At 35.8% G+C, this 25,243-nt stretch overlaps 1 protein-coding gene across 1 annotated transcript in view; it reads right to left on the bottom strand.

Moving 5' to 3' along the window:
- LOC150106702 (C-Jun-amino-terminal kinase-interacting protein 4-like) overlaps positions 1-25,243 on the bottom strand; it is a 713,212-nt gene that overhangs the window by 570,877 nt on the left and 117,092 nt on the right. Inside the window, 1 exon segment of the mRNA XM_090393457.1 lies at positions 8,728-8,813. Within this exon segment, the coding sequence (XP_090249583.1) occupies positions 8,728-8,813 (86 nt within the window).

Below are 25,243 nucleotides of genomic sequence, written 5' to 3'. Positions count from 1 at the left end.
GGTTATTTTGTAATATATTAATTAATAATTAATTATTAATTTAGCTGATGTATTATTAATTAATAATTGATCATTAATTATTAATTAATTAAACATCAATTAAACATAAGCATCATTAAATTAATTTGTGCTGATTTTCATTGACATATCTCATTCTGATCACCAAAAATTTATAATATTATTATAAGTACAGGTGACCTTCGTATAACGCGGATGTTAGGCTCCATAGAAATTCCAAGTTATATAAATCACGTTATGTGAGACTCAGATCATATAGAAAAAGTAGGGTTATGTTCCGAAATCGTTTTTTTTTTTTAAATTATATAAACAACAATGACATACCCAACAAAAATATACTTTTATTTAATTCAGGTAATTCATGTAAATTAAGAAAACATATAAACTATGAAATAAAATTTTAAATTTTAAGTAAACTTCATCACACATAATGCATAAATGTTTTAGGCAAAATAAAATAAAGTGCATATTTTAATCGTCATCACTATCTTCAAAAATATTTCATAGAGGTTCTTTATTTACGAGTGGCTGGGCATCGCATCACTTGAAATCTCTTGGACATCACGTGTATAATTCTCATTGCACACTTCGGCTGGTTTAGTTATCAAGAAGTCAGTACTAAGAACTTGCTTACCACTATGCTGAAAATTTTTATTAAGTTCATAATATGAAGCTAAACAAATATCCAATTGTCTCGTGAATTTTCCGGAGCGCTCCATTGAGGGATCATTATCCGTAAAATAACTTTCTTGCCAAGTCCAATCCTTCTGCTAATTTCTTCAAACTGAATTCTTTAACGGATTCATCACAATCGGAATCTTTGGCAGAACTTTCCCTGCCATTTGGTTCGATGTCATCTCTTAATTGTACCAGTTCCTCCTCATTTAAATCTGTTTTGTCATCAATTAATTCACTAATTTCGTTTTCAACCATATCTCAAAAGACCTCTAAGTGGCTATTACTATAAAAATAAATTTTCTACATAAAAAAAGCATTACATATTGTATGTAACTCACCAGAAAATAAAGTGCTCAGCTTGAGATTAACACACTTATGATTTTTTAATGCCCTTTCCTGGCAGAAAACTAAGATAATTTTCAATGATAAACACTTTATATGGTAAGCAATTGCCGTACATGTGTACTAAAGGGTATTTCCCCTAATATAAATTCAATACTTATAACTACATCCGTGATACGAGCAGACACAAATTTAACGAAGATAAAATTTGATTTTTTAGTTGCTAGGTGAAAAATATATGAAAAGATAAAGAGTTACTACAATTTGTAAGCGGTGTTATATCGAAACCACATTGAACAAGAGTTACTACAATTTGTAGACCGAATTATATCGAAACCTCATTGTATAAGTACCGCGTTATACGAGGGTTACCTGTACTTACGAGTGAATGCAGACCTTTTCTCCTGTGTGCTGATAGTTTTCCCCCTCCCTTTGTACATTCTGGAGATTGCTTTGTAGGCTGGAGGTGAATGAATCACTATCTGTTGCATCACAAACACCTTCAATAAGAGATTTCTTAACACCAAAATTAAACAAAGTCCCTTGTCTCTTATTCATATTAAAATTTAAATCTGTAGGCCTATTACTTTTAAAAAATCATGGCACTACGGTTTCGAAACAAGCATGCGAATAATGCCTTAAGTGACGATGATATTATTGGATATCGATTAACTTTAGATATCGTCGAAGATCCAGAAAAACCTCTCCCTCTCACTGCAAATATAATTAGAGAAGGTCTTGAACTATGCAATAAATTGGAAAATCATTTTCTTGTTAATGAAAATGATTTTCTGAAAGAGCCTTTAAATTTCAAAGTGAGCTGAAGAACTATATGTTTGGATATCACGAGCTGTATAAAAAGTTAATGAAATCATCATCGCAAAGTTTAATCACTGATTACATTGTCAGAAGAAAAAAATCGGCACAGAACGAAGGTGAAGCTAATTCTGTTTGTGAAGAACCATTGCCTTCACCATTCAGATCTGATGCGCTGACTATCTCTTCTGGTGATGAAAGTGATTTTACACCAGTTCACAAATGTTGCTGAATATTGTCTAATAGCGATGATAATTCTGATGACAAAATGTAAAAAAACAAGAAAGTGTTACTTTTCAATAAAATTAAACGAATAAAGCATTAAAACAAACTTAAGAATGCCTAAGTTTGTTTTAATGCTTTATTCATTTAATTTTATTGAAAAGTAACACTTTTTTGTTTTTTTACATTTTGTCATCAGAATTATCATCACTATTAGACAATATTCAGCAATGTAGGCAAATAAAAATATAGGAAAATAGGCAAATAAGAATGCCTATTTTCCTGATTTTTATGCAATTTTAGGCTTATTTTAATTCATTGCTTTGGTTTTATGCGGTTTTAGAAAATTATGGAACATATCCCTAATTTTTCAACGTAAGTTAGGCCTTTTTTGTGCGATTTTCTGTGGAACGTATCTACTGCATAAAAAGAAGACCCAACTGTCTTTTATAAGTGCCTCCGTAGCACAATTGGAAGAACAACAGTACACTGCACCCTTCGATTAGAAAAAGCCTAAGTTCGATTCTCGTCATGATGGGAGGAATCCTTATATATGGACTTTTTCGATTGAAGATGAATTAGCCAATCTCATACGGAGGTAACAGGGTTTTTCCTCCCAGAAACTCGAGTTTTTCATCCCGCATACAGACAAATCAGTCCTTCAGAACACATGCAATTTACAGACAAAAAATACCAGTTGTTGTGGTGTAGTGGGCAGTAGATGGCGTTAATGCAGATGATTGGTAGTAGAGATTCTGTGTAGTAGTGGAGACAGAGGGCTGTACAGTAGGTGTCCTCCCACAATGAGTCTTCGGACTCCTTGGAGGTGTAGAGAATAATAATAATTCCCTCCATGTGAATTTGTGCACATTTTTTATGTTGGAACATGGTGTTAGTAATAACTTGTCCATGTCCTAAACAGAAATCCAGCAGACACTTATCTTATTTTTAGCTTTGCTCTTTTTCTGCAAATTTTCCCCAAACATTTCTAAATGTCTGGTAATTATTTCTACTGTTTGGATCTTCAACAAGGATGAACTTTTCAGTTTTCAATGTGTCAGATGTCTTCTCTAATGCCTTGAAAAATTCCTCCATTTCTTCCTTATTGACCATTCTGTAGAACGATTGGCACAAATAAGTCTCATTTTTCCAGTTCTCCATTCTGATATTTGCCCACATCACTCTAAATGATATTGCCTGCCATTCAGGAAGATTATCCTCATATTTTGTGTTGAATACTATAACTACTACTTCTTTTCCCTGATTGTTATTCCATGAATATAACTTTTGTATTTGTTATTCAGAAGGATCTCCCCTGATTTTGTCTTCTTTATTTCAGTCATGCATATTATGTCAATCTGATACTTATCAAATTCTTCTACGAGTTCCATAACAAAGCTATTAAGCACCTTGCCATAATAGCTTTGGTATGAAAACCAGCAATAAAAAGACAATGAAAATAGGCAGAAACACTGAAAACATTAACCACATCCTGAATGGAGAAAGTATAGAACAAGTAAACATTTCAACTTGTAGTAAAGATGGCAAATTAAACCGAATATGGATCTGAAAAATGGATTAGAAATAAAACACTTGATCAGTAACTAGAGACAAACCACAGATATGAAAGTTCTGAGAAGGATTAGGGGAGTGAACAGATAGCATCAATTACAGTATCATATTAAAAATGAGTATATTAGGATACAACTTCACATTGTTAGCAGAACTAATCTAAGGTAGTATGGTAGTACGTCTTCCTCTGAGTCTTTTTCCTGCCATGACGGCAGGAAAAAGACCCAGAGGAAATGGTGAAAGAGGCGCCTGCCATGGGCACAACTAAGTTTGGGGCGCAAAACGTAAAAAATAAAAATAAATAAATAGATATAAAAGTTCTCTATTTTATATTGTATTTTTAAATTTCGGCAATATGGTTACCCACTGTAACCATAAACTACTAAATTCGAAAAATGTTTTTCAAAAATTGGCCATGAAACACTTCAGTTACAAAAATAGACTTTTCTGACAAACAGATGGAACTCTGATGGACAGTCCACTCTCTGCTGCATTAGCTATTTTTACCTGGAACATTCTGACAATATCTTATTCTCTTCAATACAATCCCAACCATCCTTCTGGGTGTGTTATATTGATGATATATTTTCAATCTGGCCTAATCCAAATGATACACTTCCTGTGTTCCTAGAAAAGATAAATGGTCTACACTCTCAGATAAAATTAACAATGAAAGTTGAAAGAGAGGGTAAACTGGCCTTTTTAGACATTTTGATTTCTCACTTTTCATCTGGTGACCTTCTGTATATATCATAAACCAACTTTCACTCGGCATTACATATTACATAATTCAGCTCCTCATCCTTCCCAAAAGTTTGGCATTATGAAGACTGTACTAAACCATGTGTACTTTTTTGTTCCAACCCTCAAGACCTCCAGATAAGAAACTCGTAATATACAGAATAAAATTATCAAAAAAACTCTCATCTTGGCTACCTTCCTCTAAGGACAGACGGCCTCTTACTCTTCCAGGGATGTACCAAGTTCCATGTTAGTATAATCTTCATTTTGAACAAACTGGTCATTCTATGGGAAAATGAATAAATAGGAGTAGCAATCTTACATTGCTTATAATAAACCTGAAAAGTCCAGCTTAGCATAACATGGTGTGAATACTATAGAATCTTCTGGTCATGAACCCAATTGCTTCATCGATGTCACTATAAGTACGAACCTTTACGAAAAGTACTGAAGTGTTAATAAAATGCCCAAACTTGAATAAAAACAATCACGTGTCTTCACAAAAAATATGGGAGAGAGTCTCATTCTCCTTAGTCATCACTAGTTTTGGTTTGTTTTTTTAAATATGATATTTGTATTTCAATGTAGTCAACCACATGGCCCTCATATCTTTTGAAATAATCCATTATTAGCATTCTACCTTGTTCAACCATTCAAACGCTGAGGATAGCTTGTTAGTTTCAAGATGAAATATTTGTAAATATAATATTATCATTGCTTATATTTTCATGTTAAAAGTATATTCATTATCACAAGCATCTCTAAACACTCAAAACTGCCTTCACTTTTGGTCAATTTTGTGCAAAATAATTTATCTAATTGTAAACAATTAACAGTAAAATTACACTTATTACTGATTTTTAAATTATTTAATAGTTGTTACATAACTAATAAATGTAAATTAAATTTTAAAATTTTATATTGTCTCTTTTCGATAGTAAGAAGGAAATCAATAATCATTCTGAATTTATATAACAAATATTCTTTATCAATTTCTTAGAGATGAAACAACAGTCAAAAATAAATAAATAAATAAAAAATTTATAATTTCTGCAGTTTGTGTTCATTGAATTATGGGAACAATGATGTGGAAACTTGTTTAAAGATTAAACAACTTTCCATGTATGAATTTTTGTTATTAATAAATAAATAAATAAATAAATAAATAAATAAACAAAAATAAATAAATAAATAAAAAATTTATAATTTCTGCAGTTTGTGTTCATTGAATTATGGGAACAATGATGTGGAAACTTGTTTAAAGATTAAACAACTTTCCATGTATGAATTTTTGTTATTGGTCTTGCAGATTATAGATGAACTTTAATTTGAAACTGATGAACAGAAATGCATGTTGAATTTCTAAAACAATTTATATTTTTTTTATTGTATTACTGTTATATTATATTGTTAAATTACACTACATTATTCTTAAAGTCAGAGAATAAATATCAATCAACACCATCTACCGCTCACCACCGCTACTAGTATTTTGACAGATAATCACAAACATCCATGCCCATGGCAGGATTCGAACCCATAGCCTTTTGGCTGGAGAGCGGATATGCTAACCACTCAGCCAACCAGGCCAGCAGCCTGGTTCGCCAAGTGGTTCGTGTAGGCATGGCAATCCTTCTCATGAAACATAAAAACAAATCTTTAATTACTCAAAATACAGATATATTAATTCATATGCGGCATGTATTCATCACATTCAAAAGGATAGGCACTCATTTCTTCATTTAATTTTGTTACTTTTACAACTTTGTGTGTGTGTGTGTGTGTGTGTGTGTGTGTACGTGTGTGCATTCACACACTTTTACAATAATGTTTCATGAAAGAAACAACTGCTGAAGAATTTCTCTTTCCTCCCCTTTTCCTTTTGTTTGATTTTTTTTAAAACATAGATCCCATCCTACAAAAAGGTATAAAATTATTGTGCCTTAATATTAATGGAGGGGAGGAGGCAAGGATTAGAAAAACAGAAATCACACACTAAGGAACAATCATAGCAGTTTTTCAAGTTCATTAGGTCTCCAATAAACAAAGTGGCAGTCTCATGCTAAGTGACGAAATTCATCTGACACCTTAAAATTTAATCTTGCTGTGAGAGCAGGTTTAGTAATTACTTATACAGTAATCCACATTAGTGGATTACTCCAATAGTCCATTAATGTGGATTAATGAGTAATTAGTAATTACTCATTAATCCACATTAATTATTCTAATATAAATATTCAGATGAAAATGCAAACAAATACAAAAAATAAAAAGGGACTTGAAATAAGTTCCTTTCTTGCTAAGAAAAGAATTACTTACTACATCATAATTATACTTTGATGTAAATAATTATATCAAAGAATGTTCATATTTCACCAAAAATGAACTTATACATATTAACACTACATGCAAATATTCTAGTATACTGAGGATTAACAACACAAATGAATTAACCATACCATTTTTACTTATAAATATGAAATATGATTTTAACTGAAGAATAAGCTGATATTTAAGTTGCAGCACATGGGTCTGGATGTCAGATTGGTCAACTGGATTCAGGATTGGCTGTCTGATAGGTATCAGAGAGTTGTATATGGTGGAGCAGTTTCCAGGAGGCAGAGAGTTATAAGTGGGGTCCCACAGGGCTCAGTACTAGGACCTATATTGTTTAACCTTTATATCAATGACATAGCCAGTGGATTGCAGGGGGATATTCAGTTGTTTGCGGATGATGCGAAGCTGGGAAGGATTATTAGTAATAGTGCAGATGTGGTAGCCTTGCAAGAGGATTTAAATAAGCTAGATAGATGGGCAAATGAATGGGGGTGTCAGTTTAATGCAGCAAAATGTAAGGTCTTGAGGTTTGGGAAACATCGATGCGATGCTGCATACTCTATGGGAGGAGTTATACTGGAGGAAGTAGGGGAGACAAGAGATCTGGGGTTGATGATTGATAGAAACCTGAAGTTTAGGGGACATATTGCAAAGGTGGTGAAGGTAACACAGAGGATTGTTGCTATTATGAGAAGGACACTGACCTGCAGAGATAAGAGGGTTATGATTCCGTTGTATAAGTCTCTGATCAGACCACACCTGGACTATTATTCTCAGATTTGGTCCCCAGGATTTGAAGGGGATAAATTAACTGTGGAAAGGATACAAAGACAGATGACAAAGATGGTTTCAGGACTGTACAAGGATAGTTATGAGGATCGGCTGAGAGAATGTGGACTGCAGAGTTTGATGGATAGAAGAAGGAGAGGTGATATGATTGAGACTTTTAAACTGTTGAGAGGTGGTTACAGGGTTGACACTGGGGAGTTCTTTCGCTTGGTTGAACAGCGGGAAGGAGTGATGACAAGAGGCCATCCCTGGAAGTTACAAAAGGAAACTGTGAGCAAGAGGGTAAGGAGTGGTTTCTTTGTGTGGAGGGTGGTTGAGCCGTGGAATGCATTGCCTGATGGAGTGGTGGGAGCAAGAACGGTCAGTGAGTTTAAAGAGTGGTATGATAGACTTTGTGTTTCTCAGATGGGGGACCTCCCCTCGATGAGTCTTGACAGACTTTGTCTTAGGAAGGACCTCCCTCGAGGAGTCTTTTGACTCCTTGGAGGCCTGAATAATAATAATAATAATAACAAAATGATATCTTTTATATAACAAAAGTTTTTATTGCATATTACTATACAATTACAAACTTCAAAGCATTTAATCACACACACACCCCACACACACACACACAATCTCTCTCTCTTCTGCTCCTTCCCACCCAATTTGAGGTATGTAAATTTGAAATGAAATGCAGTTACATAACTGAATGCAACCAAATTATAAATGATGAATGCAAAAATTAACAATTTTATTATTTTTACAGAATTAATAACTAGTGATAATTTTCCATTATCTAGGAGTTATTATAGAACAGTATTCATCTAGAATAACCAGAGCTAGTTAAAAGTTAATGATATAAATCAACTATACTTAAAAGCATATATGCAAGTAAAGGATGAAAAATGACACAATTAAATAACAAACTCCTGTTCTGAAAGGTAAACATAACCAAATTCATAAATGTGAATGAATGCAAATGAAAACTAAAATAGTTTAATATATATATATAAAGAAAAGAAAAGACAAAAGAAAAAAATCCAAAAAGTTTAAGCGTTTTTAAAGAATTCTAAATAATCTGATCTCATTAATAACAAAATACTGCAATATATAATGAATTTTTCAAGACAAATTTTATTTCATGCAGATATCTGGAAATTTTTAATGATCCACAAAACTGAAAATTCTTTGTAAAAAATGACTTGAAAATAAAAAAGAAAAAAAAATTACCTCATTTTGGAAGCAATGTTATCTGCTTTATCTGAGCCAAAAAGGATCTTTGTTCTTTCCATATAGTCCATATGAGTTTTGAAGAGCTTATAAGTATAAGAGCAATAAACACATGAAGTAAATATATAAAACACATGCACATATGCATCCTCCCCAACTGAAAACATTTATATTACCATCCCAAATATAGTCTTAAAAGACTACTACACATGCAGATTTTCTTCAAACATTCATCTTTTAAGATTTTGTTATATATTAAAAATAAAAATTTCATATGAAAGAAAATGCTAACCAATTTTTTTCAGTAATCTAAATTTCCGTAATCTGAAAAATTAAGAATTTCATATTTCTGTAATACATTTATTATTTTTAAACATGAAATCACCAACCAAAATCATCTGATATCGATTATCATTGAAAAGTGAATATCACATAATCAATCACTTGAATGATTCTCCTAACACAACTGACGGTGAATCATCCAGCAAGATAGGTGAATTAACATTTTCTGGTGTGCCAAAAAATTGATTCACAACCTCAAGAGTATGCCAGGATTATGGATAGTGCAACATAATTAATTCCAGTGAAAACTAGCACAAGTCCAATCAGTGCTAGTTCACTATTAACCACTGTCTTCAATATTAGTCATTTATTTGTCTGGTATCTGATATGCTATATATATATATATATATATATATATATATATATTTATAAAAATAAATTTAACTGACTAGAACCCGAGAAAGTATAACAAAAACCTTTAATACATCACAACTAGTTTCATCGGTGATCCGACTTCTTCAGGTGAGAAATAAAAACATAAGACATAAAATAACACGGTAAAAAATTTTCATTTTTTACCGTGTTATTTTATGTCTTATGTTTTTATTTCTCACCTGAAGAAGTCGGATCACCGATGAAACTAGTTGTGATGTATTAAAGGTTTTTGTTATACTTTCTCGGGTTCTAGTCAGTTAAATTTATTTTTATAAATGTATACATCCCGAGTAAATCCTAATTTCAACAATATATATATATATATATATATATATTTTTTTTTTTTTTTTTAAATTTTTTTTTTACTTTCTGTTCTTTAAATCATTCCTCTAACTACATAACCCATCTATATTATGGTCTCACTCTGTGTACTATTTTTGCAATTTTTAATTCAAACTTTTTTTCTTTCTTAAATGTGAATCCCACCCATGAAAGGATGCAATCTTATATATTAGTACTGTGGGTGAGTTAAGGGCTAAATAATTCAGAATCTCACTCTAGAAACCAATCATGGAACTTCTTCCAAGCCATGACGCCTCCAATAAGTGAACTAGCAGTCTCATGCCAAGTGGTTACATTCCTAGCACTTAAAGACATTAACAAACATCCACAGTGGTTTCACCCACAGTTTGTTGGTTAGAAAATGGCCACAAAGCCAATAGGCTGACCTATTTTGCCAATTTTTCATCTTTGACTCTGTTTAAGTGACCATACTATCTTAGATTAGCTCTGCTTACAATTCTTGAATATTAATACTGTTTTCTTTTTATTATCTTTGATCACTGATGCCATCTACCCATGTTCTTAATTTTCTTCAGAACTCTCATATTTGTGGTTTCTGGTCTGTGATCATGTGTTCTGTTTATTATCCAATTCTCAGATACAGTTGGTTTCAAAACTATTTTGTATTCAACTAGATTGGTGTCTTGACAAAATTTTCTCTAGTTACATAAACTATTCAATATGCTCACCATGGCATCTTCACTAAACTATACCTCATTACCTAAAATGATTTGTTACATAACTTAACATTTTGGTCAATTACTCTCTAGTTCCACATAACTTATTTAACTTCCTGCCCACAATATCAGCCTTAATTTGTCCTTATCAAAACTAACTGCCTTCATTTACCCAAACTGCTCACATATTGTGGGAAAATGTAAAGTGCAGTTGGGTAAGGACAATATCTTGACAGGAATGGAGAGTTACAATTTTTTTTTTTTTTTTTTTTTTGAAGACAGAGCAGAAAAGGAGAGGGAGTGCTGTCTGGTTATTATTACCATCAATCTTATTACCATCTTACTATCTTATTACCATCAAAAGTGGAAGTGTAATCAAAAGTTGAAGTGCAAGGGTGAAAACCAAGGGTGACAGTGGTTTTAAGGCAATATGGTGTGAAGAAGATAGAGGCAGATAGGATGAAATACACTATCTACCAATAATAGTCTGGACACTTCAGCAATTTACAATTGATACCAGCAGGCGAACTCTAATATCTGGTATGTCCACCTTGGGCTTTGATCACCTCCTGCACCCTTTGAGGGAGGCTTTCCACCAATGTATGGCAGACATCAGGTGGAATTTGTCTCCATTCCTCCATCAAAGCAGCACTGAGATGAATGACAGATTGAGGATGTGCTGCTCTGGGCCTCAATCGCCACTCTAATTCATCCCACAGGTGTTTGATTGGGTTAATATCAGGACTCTGTGCAGGCCAGGCCAGTTGTTTAACACCCATCTCTTCATACTATTCCATAATAGCTGCAGCTTTGTAGTATGGGGTGTGTTGATAGTCATGGGTCCATTCTCTAAAAACTCTACAGTGTAGGCAGCACCTGATTATTCAGAATATTAAGTTACTGAGATGCCTTCATGGAACCACAGATAACGACCAGTGGTCCCACTCCAAACCAGCTGAATGCACCCTACATCATTACTCCTCCTCCTCCAAACTTACTGTGGACAAGACACTGTGGTAACAAGCATTCACCAGGTTGCCTTCACATGCTGCCATCAGATTGGAGAGAGAGGTGAACCTTGATTCATCGCTCCAGAATACTGTTCACTGGTCAATTGTCTAGTTCGCATGCTATTTGCACCAGATCAGATGAGTCGTTCTGTTCGTTGTTGTGATGTTCGGCTTGTGTGCTGCTGCTCTTCCATGGAAACTCAGTAAATGGAGTTCTTCTGATACAGCATTAGTGCTCATCATGGTGTTACTTGAGCTCTGGAACTCATCACTGATGGTCTGTGCTGATTGTAGCCGGTTTTTGCGTGCCACCTGTTTTAACACCCACCTGTCAATCATTTTCGATGGCTGCCCTGGGTATTTTCCTGCACTACTGATGCCAGAATATCTCCCTTTGTTGATCACATTGCCAACCGTTGATCTTGGATGTTACAGTTGAGCAGCACTGGCACACATATAAACATGCTACCGATGTGACAGCCCAAGATGACACCTCTCTCAAAGTCACTGAGTTCACGTTGTGTTGCCATACCACCTGTATTCAACTACTGTGATAAAATGCTGCTCACTACTATCTATGCACCAGTTTTTATGTTATTAGCAAACCTGGAATGTTCTGTAACTTCAAATAACAGGGGTGTCTGGACAATTATTGGTAGATAGCGTATTTAGTTAGCTGTTGCTGTAGACCTAGTAATGTGTAAAAGAAATGTATAGGCAAATTTAGCCTAGTGAGTAAGTAAATATGATCTTATGGATGACTTTAATTATGGTAATATAGAATGGAATGAAGTGATGGCATATCTGATACAAAGAAAATGAATTCCTCAAGTTTTGGAGAGCTACCTTAGTACATAATGCAGCACATATTGCTAAAACTGCAAGGACAGTATAAAGGATTAGAACAATGATATTGAGGACAAGAGTCAAGGGTCTTGGATTTCATCATCTTATCACAGAATGTTACCATAAATTGGGTCAAATCTTCATCTAGCTAGTAAGGGTGACCATGAAGTGATCATCTTGGTTGGTGGTCAACCATATGAGAACATCTGTAAGAAAAAGTTGCATGTGGAACTATATGGTCGGTGATTATTAAAAAGAAAAGCTTAAGAGACAGCTTTTGGCTAATTCTTGGAATGAGAAATTGGATGAGACTATCTAGCAGAAGCAATGTCCGAATGCATTCCAAGGTCAAGAATGGGGGGGGGAGATTAAATAAGGTAAGTGAAATGGATGAAGAAAGAAATTAAATGTACAATTCAGAAGATGCCATTGTGGAGACAGCATAAGTAGTAATAATCAATTGCATAAGTGTAAAAAAGCAGACAAGATAACTCACTTGGTAAGGATAGTTAAAAGTGCAGTATGAGCAGCAGTTAGTTAATAAGATATTTTTAAAAAATCCCATGGAGTTATTTCAATACATTGCCAGTAGAAGAATACTTATGGAACAATATTGGTTGGGAAAAACAATGATAGAACAATAACCACTGCAGAGAATACAGCTGAGATATTAAACGAGCAGTTCATAAAGGAATTTCATCCTTGTGAACATGACATCATGCAAAGCCTGGCCACAGTGGGAAGGATGGAAGAGGGACTTGTGTTGAGTGAGCAGGTGGTGTATGGGAAAAACTGAGTAAACCAGATATTAATGCTCCAGAGGCTGATAATACATATCACATGTGTTTGAGGAAATGTTCAAGGGAGTTAACAACAGTCTTCACATACTTGTTTATCATGAGTCTTATGTAAAGTCAAGTTCCAAAGAAGGGGAAAAAAAGGCAAAATTGTACTGCTTCATAAGGAAGTGACAAGACTGATTACAGGCTAATCTGTATGTGGTTAAAGAGTTGGAGAGTTTAGCAAGGATAGACTCAGAAATGAGTTGACAATATTTCCTTGGATGGATAGCATGGGTTTGCTAAAGGAAGGTCATGTTTCAGCATTTTACTTACTTGGACAACAAAATGAATACCCTGTGGTAAAGGCCTTTGATAGAGTGCCACATGACAAGCTGGTAATTAAACTGGAATAGAAAGGGTAGGATAACAGATCAGTATGCTGGATAGACTCTGGCTGTCTGATAGGCGGTGCTTTTTTTCTGGCGGTATGCAGTACCAGCACCTTTTTCCTTAAGTTTTTAAAAATTTGCAATTTAGTAACAGCAAAATGTATTATAAATATTCCTGTAGATGGTACTGTGTTCACCAATTGAATTTTCAGTTTTGATTACTCGTAAGTTGGTACCCTGCTTTCCTGTTTCATAGGTTGGTACGCAACCAGAAACAGGAAGTTGTGTTCACTTCCAATTGCTTCCAATATATTAGTTTATGAGTTCTATATTCACTCTGCAACAGGCAGGTGTTCACGTGAATTTTGAATTAATCTAAGTTAAATCAGTGCAATCCTTGTTCAAAATGAGTAAAATAAGTAGTTACTTTATGCCAATGAGTAAAAAAAGTAAGGCTGAAGAAGCAGAAATTGCTTTAAGAGTTTCATGGACAAACTCTATATGACTTATCATGCTTCACCTAAGAATGATAGGAAACTACAGGAATGTGCAGTGACTCTAGAACTTCAACTTCTTTAAATTGGCAGAATTTTAAGCACTTGCTGGGTTGCATCTAGCTTTCGCACTATTTCTGCAGTTTGGCTAGAATTTGAATCCCTCATCCATCACTTTCTGGAGGAAAACAAAGACAGCAGAAGAAGCAAAACAGATTGCTTTCTATATGAGGGCCTTTTAAGAAAAATAACGTCATGCGAGTTTGTTCTTAATTTGGGCCTTATGTGTGATGCTCTCCAAGAACTTAGTGAACTAAGTCTAGATTTACAAGAGAAAAATTATAAATATTCCAGTAGATGGTACGTGTTCACGAATTGAACTCAATATTGACTTGTACAAAGCAGACAGGAAGATAAAGAATACAGTTCAACATTTTGAAGAATTGAAAATCCTGGTCCGTACTACAGTATTTCTTTTCGAAGTCAGAAGAGCATTAATTTCAAAGGGATTGAGCTCCACAAAAATGAAAGACACAGTCCTGCAATAAGTTCATCTGCTTTCTATAAAAGTCTGAAAGAAGCTGTTGGAAAGCATCTGCTTGAAGGAGATGATGATGATTTGCCTGAATGTGCTAAGATTTTAGTTTCCAAGTATTGGCCAGAAAATCCTGGGAAGCATCTGACATTTGGTGAAGCTGAAATGAGAAAGTTAGTAGCAAATTTCACTTCAATGAAAGAGAAGCAGTAAATAGTTTTCATGAATATCTTCAAGAAAATAAAGTCCTGGACATACTACTTCCTGTAAAGTACTCTTTGGACACAATTGCAATATCTTCCAGTGATGAGAAAGGGGTTTCTCTTAGATGAATCTTATAGTAACTTCATCTAGGGCATCTCTGCTTGTACAGACAACTTCTGCACTGATGTTCATCAGGATAGTAGGACCTCCTCTCACTCAGTTCAACCCTAGCAAATATGTGGACTCGTGGCTGCTCCGAGATCGTCATTCTGCAGTTGATACCAAAAGCAAGAAGCGATCTAGAGACAATGCGGATATATCGGAGGATGTGTTAAAAGTGTGGAAGTTGCTGTAATAAATCTTGATGGTGAGTACCGGCACCTTTTTTTCCAGAAAAAAAAGCACTGCTGATAGGTATTAGCAAAATGTACATGGAAGGGGGAAAGGCAATACCCAAAAGAGGAGTCACTAGTGGTGTGCCTCAAGGTTATGTTTTGAGGCTGCTACTGTTTAATTTATATGGTGATGATATTAGGAAAGATTTGAATGGTAATATGCAAGGCAATGCAAAGATGGCACAAACCATATGGAGTAGAGCTCACATTATGGCTTTACAAGAGGATCTAAACAGGCCAGGTGAATCAGCTAGTGGGGTTCAATGTTGCAAAGGTTAAGGTTTTAAAATCCAGAAAGCAAACTGGTGGGAATACTTTAGAGGAAGTGAAGAAGGTATGAGATCTGAGGTGATGGTGGATAAGAACTTAAAATTCAGAGGATAGCACAACGCCAACATATGCCAAATGGAGAGCCTGTTACCAAAAGAAACTGCAATAAGTGATGCAAACAAGAGCTCCAAGGAAGTAAAAAGTGAAGTGAAAGATTAGAAGAGAGGAATTAGTGAGACTGAAGTAGTTGTAAATGGAATAGCAGTAGTGTGAGAGATGAGAGAGAACAAAGAATGCAAGATGGATGGGAAAATGGAGAGAGTAGTGCAAGTTGGATAGGGAGATACACTATATGGAGAGTGGATGTGGGAAGTAGTAGTGAAAGGGTGTATGAGAATGGTCAGCACAGGAATGGGATGTCCTGGGATGTAAAGAGGCAGGGTAGCTGAGACTAAGGAGATATACAGGGTAAGTGATGATAAAGGCAATGAGCATGGGCAGGTGTGTGGGGAAATCATAACCAACAATGGATAGGCCTAGTTATTATAGACCTAAATGTGAATTTCTCTGTTTATTTATGAATGCCAGGATTGTCAGAAATAAAGGAGATGAAATGGTTTTGCTAACTGAGTTATTTGCCCAAATAAACCCAAATAAAAATAGTGAGTTGGACAGGTGACTGGCTGTCATATAGGCATCAGCAAGTTGTATATGAGGGGATGTATATCCCAAAAGAGGAAAGTTACTAGTGGTGTCTTGCATAAGTCACTGTTTTAGGACCCTGTTCTTTGACTTGCACATTAATGATAATGGGATGGATTTAATTGGATAAATACAACTGTTTGCCTATGATGCAAAATTGGGGAGAACAACAAAGAGTCAAGCAGATGTGGTCTTACAGGAGAACTTGAAGAGATAGTACAAGCAAGCAAATTAAACTATTGATTCAATGTTGTAAAGTGTAAGGTTCTGAAATTTGGTGAATGCACACTTGGTGGAGAAATTCTGAAGGAAGTAGAGGAGATGAGGGATCTGGGAATGTTGTGGACAAGAACCTGAAGTTCAAGGGATCACACTGCACAACTTATCTAGTTGTCGCATTGGATTGTAGCAATGATGCAGATGACCTTGATGTGCAGAAATAAAGAGGTAATGGTTCCATTTCACATAAGGCCTTATTCAGGCTTCATATGATTTTTATACAGATTTGGTCATCTGGTTTACATGGTAATGAAGATCTACTGGATGAAGATCCAGTGAAGATTCACAAAGGTAGTAACTAGTCTTTAGAATGTGGGGTGTGTGAAGACAGGTTGAGAGAAGCAATTTGCAAAGCCACATGGATAGGAGGAGAAGAGAAGATATGATTGAGACATTTAAGTTGGTAAGGGGCTGTTATTGGGGTTCATGTAGAAGAAATGTTTTCACTGAATGGGAATGGTGACAGAACAAGGGCCATCCCTGGTGACTGGAATGTATAGTCTGAGAGTGTGGTGAATGTGGATATATTGAGTTTATTGCACAGTTCAATAAGCTTTGTATGAGATAGTGTGTACCTCCAGTGATGAGTCTGTTAACTCCATGGAGGTCTGGCATTAATAATAATATTAATAATGCTGAGGAAGCTGATGTATAGAAGTTAGATGATTAGAATTCCATTGTATAAAGTCTTAATCAGAGCACATATGGATTACTTATCCAACCAAATGATTTTCAAAAGAATGAAGAGATGATGAAAATGGCCCACAGCCCAATCACTAAGGCAATTTCTGGTCTTGGCACATTAAGTATGAAGAAACATAGTGAAAGATATTGGAAAGGATCCAGAGCAATATTCCCTATAATGTTTGGTGCCCCAATGTGCATGAAAAACATTTTATGTCCAAGTTTATGGTCTCACACTCAGTGTGTGTGCAGCAGTGCATGTTAAAGCATTCCCGTTTCACATATCTGTGAAACCAGTCATTCAAATTTAAATGAATTTGCAGTTCTTTTCACCTTTAATTTTGATAGTGATGTTTTGAGGGTTTAACTCACTAAAACTGATAATGTAATGTTTCTCATATTAATGATGCCCTTTTTATGTTTAGCTATAACCTGAGCACTAAATTAACTGTGAGCACTACAAAAATTCACTTAAATCTGCATAGCTACAAAATCCATCACTATTTGCACAAGCTCAAGTTGCTGTACTATTCAGACAATGGGCAATCTAAACAAATATGCCTCTGCAACTTGGTGGCATCAGTTCACCCACACAGCACAGGCTAACAGTAACTAATTAGAATCTATGAAGTTGGAATTATTATTATTATTATTATTAACATCCGACCTCCATGGAGTCAGAGACTCATCGTGGGAGGTACGCGCTATTGCACATAATGCTCATCCAACCATGCCTTAAACAGATTCAATGTGTATATATTCACAACACACTCAGACAATGCATTCTGCTCACCAACCATTCTCCATGCAAAGAACCTGCTCCTCTACTCACATCCTCATTATACAGTTTACAGTGATGGCCTGTTGTTCTATCCCTCTTTCCCATTCTATGAAAAATCTTTTCTATGTCAACCTGATAACAACCCCTGACTAGCTTATATGTCTCAATCATATCCCCCACCCTCTTCCTCCTATTCAGAAGGCTTTGCAACTTATATTCTCTCAATCTGTCTTTGTACTCCACATTCCAAAGACCACTAACCACCTTTGTGAATCTTCTCTGGACCCTTTGCAACATATCCTTGTCACCATGAAAAATCCAGCAACCCAATCTGTGCACAATAATCCATATGAGGCCTGATCAAGACCTTATACATTATATATATTCACAGACAATCACAAACATCCGAGTCCACAGTGGGATTCGAGCCTGCAGCTGTTTGGCTGGAGAGCGGATATGCTAACCACTCGGCTAACCAGGCCAGCAATAATATGTTCAAAAATTATTAACTGTAAATCAGAAATTCTGAAAGCAAAAGTTTTGTGTGCATGGTTACTAGACACGTGCACTTTTTTTTTGAGTAGTGTGGGGGGGAGGGACAATGTGTGGGAACTAGAGGGAACAATGGTACAGAGAAAATTCACTATGGTGATGGTTTCTGGTCTTGGAATGTCAAGATTTGTTTCTGGTAATAATAGATTTAGTTTAATCCTTTATCCCAGTGAGAGCAAACAAAGTTTGCGCCTGAAAATATCTTCAGGACTAAATATAGTGTTGTACTATCTTATCCAGTAAGTAGTGCAACACCAAGGCAACTCGTGGCAAAGGTGGAGCAAGCTACCAGGCACTTCTAACCCAGTATCTCCCATAATTGGCCATCTAGTTAGATGGCCAATCCCTTTAATGCATAACAGTATACATATCCACATAGGAAATGTGTTTTGCATTATGGGAGATACTGGGTTAGAAGTGCCTGGTAGCTTGCTCCACCTTTGCCACGAGTTGCCTTGGTGTTGCACTACTTACTGGATAAGATAGTACAACACTATATTTAGTCCTGAAGATATTTTCAGGCGCAAACTTTGTTTGCTCTCACTGGGATAAAGGATTAAACTAAATCTATTATAGTCTAACCTAGTGATAAATAAATTTTCAACATCTTTCTCTAAATCCAGAGTAATTTTTAAAAAAAAAGGTGATAAACCTTTTGGCAACTCCCATAGGCACAGATGACTTGCTACTGCTTCTGCCTGGTATCTCCAGCTCTGGGCCTGGCTCCCACTGAAGAGACCTCAATAAAGGTCGAAACTAGTCTGGGTAGATGGCCAATCCCTTTAATGCATAACAGTATACATATCCACATAGGAAATGTGTTTTGCATTATGGGAGATACTGGGTTAGAAGTGCCTGGTAGCTTGCTCCACCTTTGCCACGAGTTGCCTTGGTGTTGCACTACTTACTGGATAAGATAGTACAACACTATATTTAGTCCTGAAGATATTTTCAGGCGCAAACTTTGTTTGCTCTCACTGGGATAAAGGATTAAACTAAATCTATTATAGTCTAACCTAGTGATAAATAAATTTTCAACATTTGTTTCTGGTCTTGGAATTTCCTCATCTTTCTTCAAGTATGAAGAAAGATGAGGAAATGCAATTTGCAAAGCCCAGTAAATAGGAGGAAAAGGGAGTATGAATGAAACTTATTACCAGAGGAATGTGAAATAAGGTGGTGTTTTTTTTTTTCCCCCCTCACAGAATGGGAAAGACAAGAAAGAAGACATTCCTGGCAGCTGTATAAGGAGGGTGCAAGCAGGATGGGACAAGGAACTGATTTTTTGCATGGAGAATGGTGAATGAATTTAAGGCATGGTTTGATTAGCTTTATGACAACAGGCCTTTTCACAGTACGTGTTCTCTGTTTGAGGGCCCTAACAATGCTGATGACTCCTAGTTTTTGTGCTGGATGATGGTATGAATTTTTATGTATATATTGGCCTGTGTGTGTGTAGGTTTGCAGTAGACTGTGAAGGAGAGATAGCCTGAGGGAAGACATGTAACGAGTGTGTCTAGAAAAGGAAGCGAGTTGTTGTTTTTGATTTTGATGGTGAATTGAATACATTCTTTGTTCATATATTATAATCAGTTTTGGCATCGTCTTCTATAGTTCACCCTAGTAGTGATCCCAGATTTCTTTGCCTCAGAATCACTTTCTACAATCTGAATCAGCTGCCCACATGATGGTAAAGAACCAGAATGGAATAATTTAAAAACCATGATAATAAGTGAAGCACTTATTATCATGTCTTGGTACAAAAAGTAAATGGAAGAGTATAATAGGAATAAGAAACTAGGATTGAGGATACTGGAGCAATAAAGAGACAAGAAAGAAAGATATAAATGATGGATAAATACAAAATTATTAGAATCAGAAAAAACAGCAGTGGAAAGAAACATGGAATCACCTCATGACTGAATCACTCATCACCTAATTTAACTGGAAAGAGACAAAATACACAATTTTTTTTAAAAAACATGAATAATGAGGAAATAGAAAGTTAAACTTTAAATAATCAAAGAGAAAATGTGACAAGACTTCTTCCAAAACTTAAGGCAAAAAAGAAACTAACTGACATAATGCTAATTACAGTGGAAGAAATAACATCACAAGAAATCCAACAAACAATACATCAAACTAAAAATGGGAAATTTTTTTCTTTCTCCCCCCTCCACCTTAATTGGGTGGAATAAACATAGAACTTATTAAATGTGCAGTCATCCTTTCTTCAGACAACTATTAAAATTATTTAACAATATCTGGCAGCAAGGAAAAATATCGAAAAGTTGGAATAAGGTCACTATCATTCCAATATATAAAAAATGCAATAATTATAACAGTGAAAACTAAAGAGGAATAAGTCTCCTAAATACTCATAAGTTAAAAACAGAACTATTAACTTCAAAACTCAAATCATGTGTTAAGATTAACACATGTTTTGATTAACCATGTGAAGAACATGGTTAATCAAAACATAAGAAGGTTAACCATAAGAAGATAAACCATGTGAAGAACAAAATGCTTCCAAAAATGACGATCATATATTGACCAAGCTTTTACATTAAAATTCCTGAATATGAACTCAACAACAGAATCTCTCTCTCACACACACACAGCACTTGTAGATAACTGAAAAGTCTTTGGCAAGATCATAAAGAACATACTACGAATACACTTAGGAAGTTAAACATTCCAAACATTTGAACCATTAAAGTAGCTTTTAATTTTATTCTTCAGTGCTGTGTTCATTCCAGTAAATGAAAAATAGTCCAGCATTTTAAACTTAAATCCATACAAACACACACAACAGAATAATGCCTATATTCAAATCCACTGAGTGCTACAATTATTGTATTTTATTTTTGGATTTCTTCCAAATTTCTTCAATGAGTTTCTCCAAAATAACAAATAAAAGATGTTATGTTCAGGCAATATGGTTGAGGAAAGAAAGGAGTATTTTTAGTAGGATGTTGCTACAGACCAGGGAATATAACTGGTGATGAGCAGGAAATGTTTAGGCAAATCAGTTTGGCAAGTGCAAAGTGAGTGATCATTATGGGGGACTTCAGCCACAGCGATATAAACTGGGCAAAGGAGACAGCATGCAGCAATAAGGGAACAGAATTTTTGGATTTCATAGGAAAAACTGTCTTAGGCAGCATATGGTGGAGGAAACAAGAGAACCTTGTGAATGAGATGTCATAATTCTCCCCCCCCCCCTTGGTGACAGTGACCATGCAGTCCTCACTTGGAGGATGAATAAGCATGTGAAGGTATCAAAAACAGAAGGAATTTATTATTCTTATTATTATTAAGATCTGATCTCCCTGGAGTCTGAGACGCATCATGGGAGCTAAACACTATTGCACACAATGCTCATCCAACTGTGCTTTATACTGATTCAATGCATCTACATTCACAACACACTCAAGCAACGCATTCCACTCACCAACCACTCTCCATATAAACAACCTGCTTCTAACTCCTCTGCTCACACCCTCTTTATACAGTTTCCAGTGATGGCCTCTTGTTCTACCCCCCCTCTCCCATTCTATGAAAAATCTCTTCCATCTCAACCTGATAACAACTCTCTGACTTATATGTCTCAATCATATCCCCCCCCCTTCATGTACTTCCTATTCATGAGGCTCTGCAACTTACATTCTCTCAATCTGTCTGCATATTCCACATTTCAAAGACCACTGACCATTTTTGTGAATCTTCTCGGAATCCTTGTCACCTTGAAAACCCAGTGACCAAATCTGTACACAATAATCCATATGAGGCCTGATCAAGGCTTTATACAATAGCATCATAACCTCTCTATTTCTGCACGTCAGGGTCCTTCACATCATTGCTATTGTCCAATGTGACATTTTCACAACTTGTGCAATGTGGGCTCCTGAATTTCAGGTCCTTGTCCACCATCACTCCTAGATCTCTCTCATCTCCTCTACTTCCTTTAAAGTTTTCCCACCAAGTGTGTATATATACTTTGCATCATGTCGTTGCTTACCAAATCTCAAAATCTTATGCTTGGCAACATTGAACTGACAGTTCCACTTACCTGCCCATTCATGCAATCTATTCAAGTCCTCTTGTAAGGCCATAAAATCTGCTCGACTCTGCATTACTCTCCCCAGTTTTGAATCATCTGCAAACAGCTGCATGGCAAAACTATCATAGACTTAGAAACCAGAATGCAGCAATGCAATGGGTGAAAGAATTTGATGGAAGAGGGATCATGGGAGATACTTAAGAAAAAGTTGTTGACAGCAATGGCAGATTGCATACCTTGAGTGAAGATGATAAAGCAATTTGGAGTCAAATGGATGACAAGAGAAATAAAAGGGGAATTACAGAAGAAAAATAGATTATAGAAGAGAACAGTCGCATGAGGAATATAGGGCCCAGGCTAGGAAAGTGACTGGTATTGTAAGGAAAGAAAAATTATAATATGAGAAGAGACTGGTGCTGCAACCCAAGGAGTGTTTTCGCTGTGGTGAGTAGGAGGAAAAATGAATGGATTACCTTGCTGGATGGAGATGGGAATCAGGTGACCAAAGCAGATGACATGTTGAACTATTTAATGATCACTTTATTAGGGTGTTTCATCCTAGTACACCAGACTACATCCTAGAAGGATAATTATTATTATTATTAAATAAGATCTCATGGAGTCAAAGACTCATCTAGGAGGTCCTTTTATCTCACACACATCTCATCATACCGCATCTTAAACACATTCAAACTCCTTGCAGACACCATACTCTCAAGCAAGGCATTCCAATCTTTCACAACTCTGCACGAAAAAAACCTGCCTCTCACTCCCCTACTCACACCCTCTTCATACAGTTTCCAGGGATGACCTCAGGTTCTCCCCAATCTCCCACTATTTTCTGTAGAACCTCTCCAGCATTGATCCTATAACAACCCCTTAATAACTTGTGGGTCTCTATCATATCTCCCCTCTTCCTCCTGTCCACCAGACTCTGCAAGTTGCATCTTCTCAATCTTTCCTCATACTCGACATTCCAGAGGTCAGAAACTACCTTAGTCAATTGCCTTTGGACCCTTTCCAATATCTCTTCATCCTTCTGAAAACCAGGGAACCAAATCTGGGCACAATAGTCCATGTGTGGCCTAATCAAAGCCTTATACAACGGAACAAGAATCTCCCTACTTCTACACATCAATGTCCTCCACATCATTCCCAGAAGCCTTTGTGTTGTCTTCAACACAAAGGCTTCTGGTAGGCAATATGGATTATTGCCTACCAGATTCTGCATCCCATCTTTGTTTTCCAAATTTTAAAACCTTACATTGTGCAACATTGAACTCACATCTCCATTTCCGTGTCCAATCACTCAATTTATTCAAGTCTTCTTGTAACGCCACAACATCTTCACTACTCTTCATGGTTTGTCCCAACTTTGCATTATCTGCAAACAACTGAATATCTCCATCCAAATCTTCACCTATATCATTAATATACAAGTTAAACAGTAATGGACCTAAAACAGACCCCTGAGACACACCACTAGTGACTTTCCTTTTCCTGGATATTACTCCCCAATACACAACTTGTTGATACCTATCAGATAGCCAGTCTCCAATCCAATGCACTAATCTAATATCCAACCCCATCTGCTCTAGTTTGATATCAATTTATCATGAGGTACTCTATCAAAAACCTTTGTGAAATCCAAGTATATTACTGTGTATCCTTTTCCTCTGACCAAGGAAGCAGTCACTTTATTGTAATAAGTAGATTACTAAAACATGACCTCCCTTTACCAAATCCATGCTGTCCATCAAAGATAATACCATTGTTGTCAACCCGACTCTGGATCCTAGTTCTCACCAGCTTCTCCAATGAGTGATGAGTGATGAAATGAAGTGAAGGAAGAGAACATATTCTGAATACTGAATTTGCTAAATGTTAATAAGTCAGGGGATTAGATGGAATTTCATCACATGTTTTATTGGAATGTGCTATGGAACTAACTGTGCCATTAGCTTAGATGTTTAATGCAAGTCTTGCAATGGGACAGTTCCTAGAGAGCGAGGAGGGGTAAGATTAGTACACCATTGCATAAGGGTGTCAGGAGAACTGAACTAACAAACTAAAGGTCTGTTTGTATTTCTTCTTCGGTTAAGAATTTGGAGAAATTGGTAAGAGGCTCATATACAGAATCAGATAGATGAGGGCAATATTATTTATGCAGGCCTGCATGGATTTTTTAAAGTGTGCTCTTGTTTTAGTAATCCAGTAACATTTTATGATAGAATAATGAGCAATGGATAAGGGTAAGGCATGCATTGTCTTTTTTTTTTTATTTTTATTTACCTCCCATAGGCATTTGACAGGGTGCGACATGAAAAGTTGATTTTTAAGTTACAACATATAGGTTTCGATATAAGGTTAGTGGATTGGATTGGTGATTGGCTCTCTGGTAGATATCAGAGAGTTGTATATGAGGGAGCAGTATCAGGAAGTAGAAAGGTTACAAGTGAAGTTCCACAAGGTACAGTACTGGGACCACTGCTATTCATTCATGATATTGTCACAGGACTACAGGAGATGCTCAGCTGTTTGCAAATTATGTGAAGTTTGGGAAGATTATTAGTAACAGTGCTGATGTTTTGGCTATTCAAAATGATTTGAATAGGTGGGAAAGGTGGACAAATGAACAGGGATGTCAGTTTAATGCAATTAAATGCATTATTATTATTAAGAGAGACCTCCATGGAGTCAGGGACTCATCGAGGGGGACCACATACTACATGCACCAGCTATCATACTTATTTTTGAATTCATTCACACTGCTTGCACTCACAACATCCAATGG

Source organism: Typopeltis vanoorti, chromosome 5 (assembly GCF_054136105.1).
Source record: "Typopeltis vanoorti isolate ZY-2024b chromosome 5, IOZ_Tvanoo_1.0, whole genome shotgun sequence".
NCBI lineage: Eukaryota > Metazoa > Arthropoda > Arachnida > Uropygi > Thelyphonidae > Typopeltis > Typopeltis vanoorti.
This window is presented reverse-complemented; position numbering and strand designations above follow the sequence as displayed.